The sequence below is a fragment of the Aotus nancymaae genome, unplaced genomic scaffold (genome assembly GCF_030222135.1).
Source record: "Aotus nancymaae isolate 86718 unplaced genomic scaffold, 86718_ANA_hifiasm-v0.15.2.pri h1tg000059l, whole genome shotgun sequence".
Lineage (NCBI taxonomy): Eukaryota > Metazoa > Chordata > Mammalia > Primates > Aotidae > Aotus > Aotus nancymaae.
The window spans coordinates 5,156,652-5,169,548 of record NW_026988473.1 but is presented as its reverse complement, the minus strand read 5'-3'; the positions used below and the strand labels follow the sequence as shown (position 1 = coordinate 5,169,548).

Sequence of the window (12,897 nt, the reverse complement as noted above, 5' to 3'; positions counted from 1 at the left end):
GTCTTCAACTCCTGGGCTCAAGCAATTCTACCTCAGCTTTGAGTAGCTAAGACTACAGGTGCCTAGCTGGTGATTTGCTTCTTTTTTTTTTTTTTTTTTTTGAGATGGAGTCTCACTCTGTTGCCAGGCTGGAGTGCAGTGACATGATCTCAGCTCACTGCAACCTCTGCCTCCCAGGTTCAAGTGAGTCTCCTGCCTCAGTCCCAAGTAGCTGGGATTACAGACATGCACCACCATGCCCAGCTAATTTTTTGTATTTTTAGTAGAGGCGGAGTTTCACCATGTTGGCCAGGATGGTCTCAATCTCTTGACCTTGTAAACTGCCCAACACAGCCTCCCAAAGTGCTGGGATTACAGACAACTGTGCCCGGCTGGTTGTTTGCTTCTTAACCAACTTAAGTCATTCATCTTTCCTCCTCTTCTCCAGCCCAATTCCTGAAGCATTCTGAGCTTTCATACAATTATTTTGGAACAGATTCTTTTTGTTGTTGTTGTTTGTTTGTTTGTTTGTTTGAGACAGAGTCTTGCTCTGTTGCCCAGGCTGGAGTGCAGTGGAGTGATCTCAGCTCACTGCAACCTCTGCCTCCCGGGTTCAAGCAATTCCCTGCCTCAGCCTCCAGAGTAGCTGGGATTACAGGCACCCACCACGATGCCCAGCTAATTTTTGTATTTTTAATAGAGACAGGGTTTCAGCATCTTGGCCAGGCTGGCCTTGAAGTCCTGACCTTGTGATCCACCTGCCTCAGCCTCCCAAAGTGCTGGGATTACAGGTGTGAGCCATCGTGGTCCAGGGACGGATTCTTAAGAGATGGTAATAGGATCTCCAGTGAGCCAGAGATGCTGTATTCTCCAGAGTTTGCTATGGAAGAGAATTATTTCTTTATAAAACATCCTTGCCCTGGAAACACTGAGATGATCAGTTAACATTTTATAAAGCTTAATAATATTACAATTTCCTTTACAGAGTACAAATGTTTTCACTTCTATTTCTCTACTTGATCTTCACTCTGAATGCATGTAATAGGCAATGCAAGTATATTACCCCAATTAGCCCATTTGGTAGATAAGGAAACTGAGCTTTAATAGCCTCAGCCCACATTGTCAATTTTTAACCAATTTGAGGCTAGATGGAAAGTCTGCTGGGTCCTAATTCTAGGATGGTACTCCCCAGAGGCTTGAAGTGTGCCACATGGCTTGATCTTGCCTCCCTTCTGTCTCCAAAGTCATAGGTTGGCTATTCAGAGAAGTGCTGTAAAGAAAGTGGCCAGCCCCTGACAGGTACTCAATGGCCTGGCCTGAGCTGGACAGGTAGCTGCTAACTCCTAGAAGCAGAAGCTGAAGAAACAAGAAGCCTGGCACTGTATGACCCTTTGGAACACCAGGACCACTGGGAGTGACGGTCTTAAATTGGGGAGGGCTGGAATGGCTTTGGACATGGGCACTAGTCTATGTAGTCTACGTGGGTGCAAGAAAACATGGACCTACAGAAGTGTCAGGAAAAACCAGATGTGGCCTGAGAGGCAGAGCCTCCTAGAGAAGTGGGGGAGCCACTCAAATTGGGAGCCCCAAATGTTACGCTTCCCTCCTCATCAGCCAGCCTTGTAAACCTAGGAGGCTGGACAGGCCAGGCAGCTGCCCCAAGCAGCACCAGCCCCAAGAGAGCAGACACGTCCATCTGCAGGGTTCCCAGCTTGGTGCTCAATCACTCTGCATTATTAATAGGCGATGACTAACCGGCTGCTGCTGCAGAGCCAGGACTGGGCAGGCACAAGGGAATCCCAGGGGATAGCACAAAGCAGGGCCTGCAGGCACACACTCTGAGGCGACGCAAGGAGCAAAGAGCCAGCCCCAGCTCCTTCCCTGTTCCTACCTGCCATGGCACTGAGACTGAAGGGCCAGTCCCCACAGTCCACCTCCACACAGAGTCTTTGCCAGGCTCAAAACCCACACAGTCAGGCAGCCCCCAGCTCACATCAGCTCACACATGGAGAGTCACCAGCAGGGCTTCGCACACACACAGTACAGCTTCCCACTAACACCCCAAAATGTCACGCCAACATTTACACACAGTCACACCCACACACCAACACACACCAGCTGCATTTACACAGACACCCACACCAACACTCACCGGGACTGAGCCCAACCCAAACAGAGGAGATCGGTGACAAGGACAAGCAATGCTGCCCCTTCTCACCCCTCCAGGCCTCTTCCTCTCACTCCCCTCAACAGGGAAGGAAACCAGCCCCTGTCAGAGGCCATGCAGGGCAGACAGAGGGAAGAGAGGACAGGGGGTGAGGGGAAGGAAGACAGTGTGAAACACAGTGTTAGTCAGAGCAGTGGAGCAGTTGTGGGGAGCTGGACGCTATCCCTGGTGGGGGGAAAAGACCATTCATGCCATGCAAAATGTGGGGGACATGGAACCAGGAACCCTCAAGGCTGAGACGTGCGGGAGGGGATGGCACCTTTCCCGGAGCAGCCAGCACTGGGCAGCCCCCAAACTGCTATGAACTGGTGATTTGCACGAGGTCTGGACTGATCCCAGGCAGCGCTGCATCTCCCAGGGCCATGCCCCCCAACCCCTGGGAACCCACCTGGCTGGCTGCCACTGGAGGTCTCACCCCTAGCCCCCTCCCCCAACTTGAGGGGCCCTGTCCAGGGAGCAACAGTGAGCAGAGCATAGCATGTCATGGGATGGTGTTTTCCATGGATTTTCAGGAGACCAAGAAACTAAATCAAAGGAAAAAACAAGGGAGGGGAGGGAAAAGAACAAAATAAAGCAATAGAAATAAGCAGCCTAGCATCGGGGCTGGTCTAACCAGAGCCGATGAACATGGGGCCTGCCCCCAGGTCTCTCTGGCCAGGAATCTGAATTCGGGAGTTAGGGATTACATCAGGGACAAGCCAAATTCCTCGATTTCCATTTGTCTTTTGGATTTCAGTTTGGATCAAAAAAGAAAGAAAAGGGAAAGAGGGAAACTAAAAGAGAAGCAAAATCTAAAGATTGTCCAGGACGCAAAAAACAATTGGAAGAGCAAAACAACCAAAAACCAAACAGGGAGAGGAAACAAAAGAGGGAGAATCGAACAGTTAAAAAAACCCACGGCAAACCAAACGGTAAGACAATTAGAGTGATATCTACCAGATAATGCAGTTTGTTTACCATAGCGTGTCCAATCCCTGCGTGCTTCACCGGAGATGGGGGGGAGGGGGAGGAGGGGGGTGTCAAAAAAAAACAACAAACACAACAACAAAAGAACAGAACGAAAAGAAAAGAAAAATAAAATGACCAACTGTGAAACTCAAGGAAGGAGGAAAAATATATATCCATATATATTTGGTTGTTTGTTCCAACCCTCCCACCTTAGGTTCAGCGAAAGTATTTGTTTAAAGAAAATTAAATTATAATGGGGAGAGAAATAAAACACACACAAAAATTAAGTCCCTTCTTCTTCCCATACCTCCCCCACCCCTCCTCTGGATTCCTCCTCCCCGGCCATCCCCTCCCAGAAGAGCCGTCTGCAGAGAAGGGGAACAGTTAGAGATCTTGGTTAGTAGAGAAGAAAACAACAAAACAACTGGACCAAGAAAGCAAAGACTTAAAGATGGCCGACATTCCGCAGATGAGACAGAAAGGTTAGTTCGGTTTTTCACTCATACCTTGCCCCACCTGTCCCTGCCCATCACTTGGTCCCCTGGGTTATAAGCGTGTTAGTAACACACACAGAGTCGGCAACGGGGTTTTCCAACAGACGGTGAGAGAGGGAAGGCAGGGGATTAAGAAGCAGACCCAATTATGCAGTATTAGTAAGTCCTATCAGCTGAAATGTTAGAGAGTTGAGGGGAAGGAAGGGAGGGAACAAGGGCTGTGAGAAGGAATGGGCTATTGGTTGGAGCCATGGACTTACGGGTTTGTTGGCTAACTGATCAACCAGATGGCTTTCCAGAGAACTGGCTGAAGAGTGAGTCAGTGCTGGCCAACTGGCTGACCAGTGGCCATGCCGGGTTAATAGATTAACCAGTTGGTGATGGGCCAGCTGGCTACCAGGCTGGGAAAAGAGTGGGCATCACCCCTGGAGAATCAAAGGACTGGCAAGAATGAGAGGCAATTCCATTTGGAGGCAAAAGGAAGAGGTTCCCAAGGAGCATAGGAGGGGTCACGGATGCCTGCTTTTCCTGGGGATGGAGAATATGCAAATGATCCAGGGAGTCACTGAGGAAAGGGGCAGCTCCTCTTTCTCTCTCTTTTTTTTTTTTTTTTGCTTCTCATCCTTGAGAAAGGAAGAGAGAGTGAGTCGCCACCAGAACAGGGGAAAGGAAACCTTGCCCTCTACCAGCTAGCAGAGGGCTCACACATTATATTGAATTATTCCAAATCTGCCTCCCTCTCCTCCCCATCTCCCACCCATAGCTGACTCCTCCCATCTGTCCACCTTGACATTTAGAACTTTCCCCAAAAGTTCTCCAGGCTCTTCAATCACTCCAACCCCATTCTCTTATTCTCTGGGCTGCCGTCCCTCTCAAAATCAAGTGCTCACCACCACCACCCCTACAAATCTCTAGAATTGGTAAGGCCATCCCAGCAGCACAGCTTTCTCTCATGTACACCCAGAAACCCCTGAGTCTCTGCTCCCCATAGCCAGCGTCAGAAATTCACTCCCCCTACACTCAAAAAAAGGAACATGGATGCCCACCTACCTCTAAAATCCCCAACTTTTCCCTAGGCTATAAGCCCACTCTTTCCACCCCAATCTCTAGTGTCCCCACTCTCATGTAGTTCTAAGTTCATTTTCTCTTCTCACTGCCAAAGACAGCAGCAACAACCACCTTCTAAATTACCCCTGTCTTTGGGGAGGAGATGTCAGAGGCACTGAGGAAGCTTTACTTAAGAGTATTAGAGATGGAGGGACATTATTGCTTGATGCCTGTTAAATACTAAACTGCACCCCCGAGAGTGTGATTGTGAGGAGAGGTATTCTAGGGACAGATCCATTAGTTAGAGAGTTGTTATAACCAGTGGGCACAGGACTAATTCAGTAAGATAATGAATAAGGGCCTCATATAATTAAAAATAACAGAATTCAATATTTAGCAGCCAGAAGAAGTGCTGAATAACCAATATTAATTATTAGTGATGCAGAAGCAGTTTACATAGCAAGAGAAGAGTCTAATTGCAGGTGCAGTGATGGGAGCCAGGGGATAGCGTGTGATAAGAGGATTAGTACTGGAGGCTGGTAGGACTGTCATGAAATGAAGAGGCCAACTAGTCAGAACTAGGAACAATTAGCTTCAGGGCAGCTAAACAATCAGGCCCAAAAAGGTAAGTGCTGTCGGGTATCACTGCACTAGTTGAACAAGGCAGGAAGAAAAAGGCGTTGGAGGTAAAAATCCAGTTACTACTCTTTGAGTTAGAACTAGCTGTGGAGAATAAAATAAGATTTAAAAGTTTTCAACTTTATGAAGAAGATTCCTTTTTTTTTTTCTTTTTTTTTGAGACGGAGTTTCGTTCTTGTTACCCAGGCTGGACAATGGCGCAATCTTGGCTCACCGCAACCTCTGCCTCCTGGGTTCAGGCAGTTCTCCTGCCTCAACCTCCTGAGTAGCTAGGATTACAGGCACGCGCCACCATGCCCAGCTAATTTTTTGTGTTTTTAGTAGAGACGGGGTTTCACCGTGTTGACCAGGATGGTCTTGATCTCTTGACCTCGTGATCCACCTGCCTCGGCCTCCCAAAGTGCTGGGATTACAGGCATGAGCCACCGTGCCCGGCCAGAAGATTCCATTTTTAACAAGTAGAACAGCAAATTAAGAATCAGGAGTGAGAAAAAAACAGATGTGAGTTCAAAGCCTTGGGTCTTCCACTAATTTGTTGAGAGATCCAGGCTTCCTCTGAAAAATAGTGGGGTTGGAGTAGATGAGAAGGGGCCCCTCTAGACCTGGGGATCAAGGATCCAGACCCAGTCCAATGAAGACCATGCTTATAAGGGCAATTGTTGTGAAATACTAGAATGGAGCTTCCACTGGAACCCATTCCTGGTGGCCTGGGACACATCACAGGGAAGGGGTACAAAGTAGCCCATGTCTTCCCAATGGCCAGGATCTGGAGAGCTGAGGCTTCAGACTAACAGATGAACAATGAAGGCTTTATCCCACTCATAGAAACAGCTAGAGAGCTCCTGCAGCCTGGGAGCACAAGAATGACAACACATGATGAATGAGAAGGGCATCAAAGTCACAGAGGGGAGAAGTCAGGCATCATATCAAGTGGTCATTTTTACCAAGTCTTTCTGACTCAAACACCAGCTCTAGGATTTCATGAGGCAAAAAGGAGAGGCTTGGGACAAAACTATACCCCATCTCTACCTTGAAATCTGAGTGTAGCTCCAGCCCCCTCAAGAAAGCCAAGAGAGGGAATATTTACACAAATCACAAAAATCAGGAGTGAAGACAATCTGTGGAGCTTAAGCATGAGAAGCTCAGGACAAAGAGAAGAGGAACCCACTCCACTTGCATGTAAGAGGGACCCATTTTTCAGAGATACAAGCAAAACATTGAAATGGCTTCAACATTTGAGAACTTCCAAGAATGACAGAGGCACAAGACAAACTCCAGCCTCCTTTGCATTTTGCACCAATGACAACAACAAGGCCCTCACTTGGAAGCAGAGGAACAGAGTGGCTTTGAAGTCAGACTTCCAATTCCACCACTTCCTAACTGGATAACCTTGAGTAAGTTCTTTAACCTTCTGCGTCTTGTTTTTCTCATCAGTAAAATGGAAATAATATATCCACCTCACAGTCGTCATAAAAATTAGGTGAGATAGTAAAGAGCAATGAGATCCTTGAGGCCAGGGGCTAGTGGGGAAAGACGTTACAGTGCAATCTGAGAAGTGCTGTGACAGAAAGATAGAGTCCTGAGGAAATTTAGAGGAGGGACCAGGAGAGGTGTTCTTCTGGTCTTGTAAAGTGAATTAGGGTCAGGTGCGGTGGCTCAGGCCTGTAATCCCAGCACTTTGGGAGGCTGAGGTGAGCGGATCACTTGAGGTCAATAGTTCGAGACCAGCCTAGCCAACATGATGAAACCCTGTCTCTATTCAAAATACAAAAATTAGCTGGGCATGGTGGCAGGAGCCTGTAATCCCAGCTACTCAGGAGGCTGAGGCAGGAGAATCACTGAAACCTTGGAGGCAGAGGTTGCAGTGAGCCAAGATCATGCCACTGCACTCCAGGCTGAGAGACAAAGTGAGACTCTGTCTCAAAAAAATAAAAAAAGTTAAAAAGTGGATTGGAGAGTTTTTTCCCAAGAGGACAAGAAGTAGTTCAGTGCTCATATGAAGTAGTTAGATCTGCTACTTTTGGACATGGGTCCTCATGTCCAAAACCTTACCAATTGCCTTCAAGAAAGAGATGAAATAGATCAGAAAAAAACTACTAGAAAAACAACTACAAACACTCAATATTTGCTGGTATTAAGCCACCAATTTGCTTACCACCTAGAAGTACAGATAAGGAATGAATACAAATATTGACAACACAGGCAGAATATGATGACAAGGCTCAAATACACATGTTTCCAAGGGCTCAAAGAACATAGCCAAGAAGGGAGGTTGGCTGGAGGAATGGATCAAGGAAGGCTTTATGAAGATGGTGGCATTTAAGCTGGGCCTGAAGGATGGAAAAAAACACAACTAATTCGTGCCAGGCACTGTGTTGAGTGTTTTAAGGCAATACCCCAGTTAGTCATCAAAAGGCTCATTCTCACTTTGCTGATGAGGAGCTGAAGCTCACAGAAGTTGTATAACTTGCCTAAAGGCACTCAAACTATTGGCAGAGCTGGGATTTGAATGTGGTCTTTCTGACTCAAACCCCAGATCTAGGATTTCACCAGGCAGAAAGGAGGGCAAATGAGTGGTGTCCGTAGGAGAACTGTGAAAACAAAGGAAAAAGCTAGGAAAGTTGGCATGGATGGGTATGGAGAACAGCACAGCTGGGCCCTGAGACAGTGTGTATGCCATGCCAGAGAGGGAGAGAGGCCTGGGCAGGAAGTAGAGGAAAGGAACCTAATTGCCTGATGGACTCCACCCTTGGGAACTCCATCCTTAGGGGAATGCATTCCTAGGGAATGCATCCCTAGAATCCTAGGGGCCTCCACTCTTAGTGACCCCATCCTTGGGGACTGCATGGTTGGGGACTCCATCCTTGTGGGGGCTACACTCTTGGAGACCATCCTTGAGGGTGGTATCCTTGGTGGACTCCATCCTTGATGACTAGATGCCTGTGGACTCCATTCTTGAGGGCTGCATCCTTGGCGGACTTCAACCTTGGGAACTCCATTATTGGGGATTCCATCTTTGAGTATTCTATCCTTGGCAGAGTCCATCCTTGGGGACTGCATCTTTAGGGGACTCTGTCCTTGGGGGACTCCATTATTGGGGACTCCATCCTTGGGGACTCCATTCTCAGGGGACTCCATCCTTGGCAGACTCTATCCTTCGGGACTGCATCCTTAGGTGAATGCATCTTTAGGGGACTCCATCGTTGACAGACTCCATCCTTGGGGACTGAATCCTTGGGGACTCCATCCTTGGGGACCACATCTTTGAGGGACTCCATCCTTGAGGACCACATCTTTGAGGGACTCCATCCTTGTGGACTACATCTTTGAAGGACTCCATCCTAGAGGACTGCATCCTTGGGGACTCCATTTTTGGGACCTGGAGGAGCTCCTGAAAGCCTCTGCACCAAGGAGAGGAGTTATCCAAGCTGGGCAGGAGGAAGCACCATGTGATATTTTGATAGCCAGCTTGTCTTCCAAATTTGGTGCTGGCTAATGAGGAAATGGGTTTGCACACTGCTTGCATGGTGGTGGGAGGCAGTTGAGAAGCATACTGGGTATGGGAGGAGAGTGGGCCCAGGACTTAAAATAGACCTCAGGGAATCCTCAGAGGTAATCATTCCTGCCAAGATCCTCCAAGAGACACCTCCGGTCACAGTGACCTCGAGGGCTGGATTTGAAAAGGCGAGAGAAGAGAGAGCAAAATACTGTCTCATCAGTTGCCCCTGGTCCTAACTGCTATGTTCTGAGAGCCTCTAGATGATTCCAGGGATAATTACCAAGTCCAGGGAAAAAGAAGGGGAAATTCTGCCTCCTTCTGGTCTTTGGAGCTGGCCTTTGACCCACTCTCATGGCTGCAGAAGCAAAGGGAATGGAGACTCCTCAGTGCTGGTTCTCAAGCAGGTCCTCCCCAGAAGGCCATCTCCCTGGCCATTCTAATCAAATGAGAAAAATAACCTGGAAGCCACATTGTTCTCAGATCCTGGCACTCTATCCTGTAAGGCTGAAGACAGATGTCATTTCTCCCTGTCCTTGCTCCTGGCTCAAAACCTGAGGGAGACAGAATATTGATTCAAACCACTCCACCCATCATCACACCTTCTTATCACATAAGTGTTGTCCCAATTCCAGGATATCATCCAGACACCACAGAAACTTGGTTGAGGCCGGACTTGATGGTTCATGCCTGTAATCTCAACACTTAAGGAGGCCAAAGTGGGAGAATCGTTTGAGGTCAGGAGTCCAAGACCAGCCTGGCCAACATGGTGAAACCCCATCTCTACTAAAAATACAAAAATTAGCCAGGCGTGGTAGCAGGTGCCTAATCCCAGCTACTCGGGTGGCTGAGGCAGAAAAATCACTTGAACCCAGGAGACAGAGATTGGAGTGAGCCAAGATGGTGCCATTGTACTCCAGCCTGGACAACAAAGTGAGACTCCATCTCAAAAAAAAAAAAAAAAGAAAGAAAGAAAACATGGTTGAGTAGGGCTTCCCTATATTGGCACTACTGACATTTGGGGTCAGATAATTATTTATTATGAGGGCTATCCTATGAACTGTAGGGTGTTTAGCATCATCCTGGCCTCTACCCACGTGATGACAGTGGTATCCCCAAGTTATAACAACCCAAAACATCTCCAGATGTTGCCAAATGTCTCCTTGGGACCACAACACGATTGAGTGATTAGGAAACAGTGCTCTAGGGACACAGGATCCGATAAATTACTCTTTGAGGCCATGAAAAACAAGCCCATGAAGGGCCTGGTGAGGATGAACTTGGTCACAGTCTAGGCCTTACGCGAGGGCAGTGGAGCCAAAGCATGGCTCTGAGGCTGACCTTCCCTTAGTTGCCATGATGACCAAAAGAGGGCTGCTTGTCTGCAGCTCCTACACCTCACATTTATGGGTGTGGACTGGAGTCAACAAATTCCCCCAGAAGCCCTTTATAAAAAGAGTGCTCAATCAAAGTCTTTAAGCAGACACCTCTGTGAGCCTCAGGACCTGCTTTAGGGTCAACATGACCTGCCTCTGCTCTCAGCCTTCTGGTAGAACAATGGAGGGAACTGGTTTCCATCAGTTACCAGCTTGGACTCTCGACTCCGGGAACCTCAGGAAGAAGAGCTGAGGGTCACTGTCTACACTCAGCACTGCTGAGGCCGGGTGTCTCCTCTGTGTGGCTTTCCCACTTCCTCCAGCCACAGACCTCTCCCTCATCTTGGGTATCACTCGAGTCCTAGGGTGTTTAAGGTTTCTGCTGCTCACTTGGCACTGGCATGGCCTTTTTCTATTCACTTTTAACAGACTCATCCTGTCTCTTCAAGAGCTGAAGTCCTAGAAGGGCAGGGACCATGTCTTTTTTCCCCCTCTGTTACAAGTATGGATCCACCATATATTTTTTGGTCATATGATGCATGGATAGGGACTCTGAACTTGGAGCACCTTGCTGAAGTCAGTCTCAGGTGACAGCGCTGGTCTTAGGGAGAGCAAAGTGAGTAGGAAGCACCAAAGGCAACTCCTCCATACACCACCCCCAATAAAATGTATGTGACACCTGAAACTGTCACAAATGCACATGACACACTCAGTTGCGCTCAGTAATGACAACTCGGGACAGCCCTCTGATTGGGTAAAGGGATGATTTGACAAGAAGAGAAGCACTGCATTGAGAAGTGACTCCACCAAACATGTCACTCTTTGAAACACAGGGGCCGCTAAGAATAGGCATGTTAGTAGGAGCCCGGCTGCAACAGGTAGCAGCAGGCCTGAGGAAGAGCAGCAAGATTAGTCACTGCGTTCTCCCGGCAAGGGAGAGTGGTATTAATGAGGAGGTATCCCCACCAGATCATCATCGATGGTGTAAAATCAGAACAGGTAAGAAGAGCAGGCTCAGCCAAGATCCTGAACCTGCCGAAGAGCCTTTCAGTGGGAGGAAGAGGAGGAGAAGGAGGATGACAGGAGGAGAGACAAGGAAGGTTAGCCACCACACTGCTAGAATCAGGAAGTTCAGAGAAGATAACTAGAAAGAGACTGGCCAGAGACAGCTTCACCTACACTAGCCACTCTGGGCCTTGGGAAAGGTGAAGAGGACTGTTCCTAAGAGGACCTGTCCAGTGGGGGCATCTGGGAACGGGAGCTGAGGGGACACTCCAGAGAAGAGTTCTGTCTTGTCTGCAGGAGCCAATGAAGGAAGGTCTCTGAGCACCTGCATGGGCTTGCCCAGGAGCCAGGGGGAGGCAGAAAGCAAGCCATGGATGTTGGGAGGGCCTGGCTCCTTTGAAAGAAAGAGAAAGAAAAGAAGGGCGTGTCCTGCCCAGAGGAGACGAAGGGCCAAGCTCCCTCTCTGGTCCTGCTCTCTGTCACCCACCTGCTGTGCCGCCACCTCACTGGCTCCATCCCTGCCTCTGCCCTAAAAAAGCCTTGGTTGAGGGCAAAACACATCCTGCCCCCACACGTAACTCAGGCTTGCCTTTGTGCCTTGCTGCCCTAGTGTTGGTACACCTTCATCTGCTCTACCAGGCCAAAGCCTGCTCACTCCACAGGACCCCCTCTTCACCCCCTGGCACCCATGCACACCCATTCAGGCACTGGCTCACTCCTCCCATCTTCTGAATTGCCCTTCTTCTAAGTCCCTGATTTCTTAGCCCCCTGCTCCCAACAATGTGAACCCAGTCCCCCCCTGCCCTCAGGCTCCTGCCCAGGAGCAGCTCTGGAGCCTCCTTCTAGCTTAGCTCCCTGGTCCCTGAAGCCTGCCAGCCACTGCAGCCTTATGTTGGGACCTTCACAGCCCCAAGCCCTGTTCTTCTCCAGAACCCACCTCACTGCCCAGCCCTGATCCCTCCACCACAAGCTCCCGGCCAACCCCTCTCCCAATCCCCATTCTGCCCCAGGTATAGCTAATCCCTGGCCTTCCTCTCACTCCCCCTACCTGGCGCAGGTTTCGGGTGACCCGGACGTCATGCCAGGCGTTGTCGTTGAACTTGCCATTGACGGGTTCCACAAGGGCCTCGAAGGCACCTGAGCCTAGGTTGATGACCAGCCAGACAGCACCAGACTTGAGGGACAGGTTGACGTAGTCGGCCGACTTGCCTGTGTGCAGCATCAGGCCGTTGCGCTGTAGGGTGCGGAAGGCCAGCGTGATCTCGTCAGTGCTGCTCTGGATAGGGTTGTGTGACAGGTCGTAGCAGAAGAACTCATTGCCTTTGAAGGTTGCCACAAACTCCTCCTTGCCTGGATGCCGTGGTGTGGGGAAACAGGAAAAGGCTGAGTGGGGTGGGGTACACCAGCGCTTCCCTCTCCCCTCCAGCAACCCAGGCACTGGTCCTGGGCACCAGGAGCCCAGAGGTCCCAACCTGTAGCTTTAGGCCCCTTTCCCTCCCTCAGCCTGTCAACCATCCTCTCGGGACCCTGCCGTCTCTGCAGTCAAAAGTCAATGTCCCCCGTGTCCATTTCCAAACCAGGAGGCGGCTAAGTGACAGTTGACAATTGCTCTGCCAAAGGACCCGGCAGAGTGGAGGGTGCTCACCATCTCCTCCCCACCAACCTTGCCATCGGCCACTCCCCTTA

At 49.4% G+C, this 12,897-nt stretch overlaps 1 protein-coding gene across 14 annotated transcripts in view; it reads right to left on the bottom strand.

Moving 5' to 3' along the window:
- NRXN2 (neurexin 2) overlaps positions 1-12,897 on the bottom strand; it is a 105,235-nt gene that overhangs the window by 67,081 nt on the left and 25,257 nt on the right. For 8 of the 14 annotated variants that reach the window (XM_012463060.3, XM_064364774.1, XM_064364770.1 and 5 more), the window contains 2 exons: positions 12,260-12,561; positions 3,143-3,187 (listed from right to left, as the gene is read on the bottom strand). In XM_012463060.3, coding sequence (XP_012318483.3) covers positions 3,143-3,187; positions 12,260-12,561 — 347 coding nt within the window. The remainder of the gene's footprint in view (positions 1-3,142; positions 3,188-12,259; positions 12,562-12,897) is intronic. The other 6 variants (XM_064364775.1, XM_064364780.1, XM_064364776.1 and 3 more) reach the window with 2 other exon arrangements.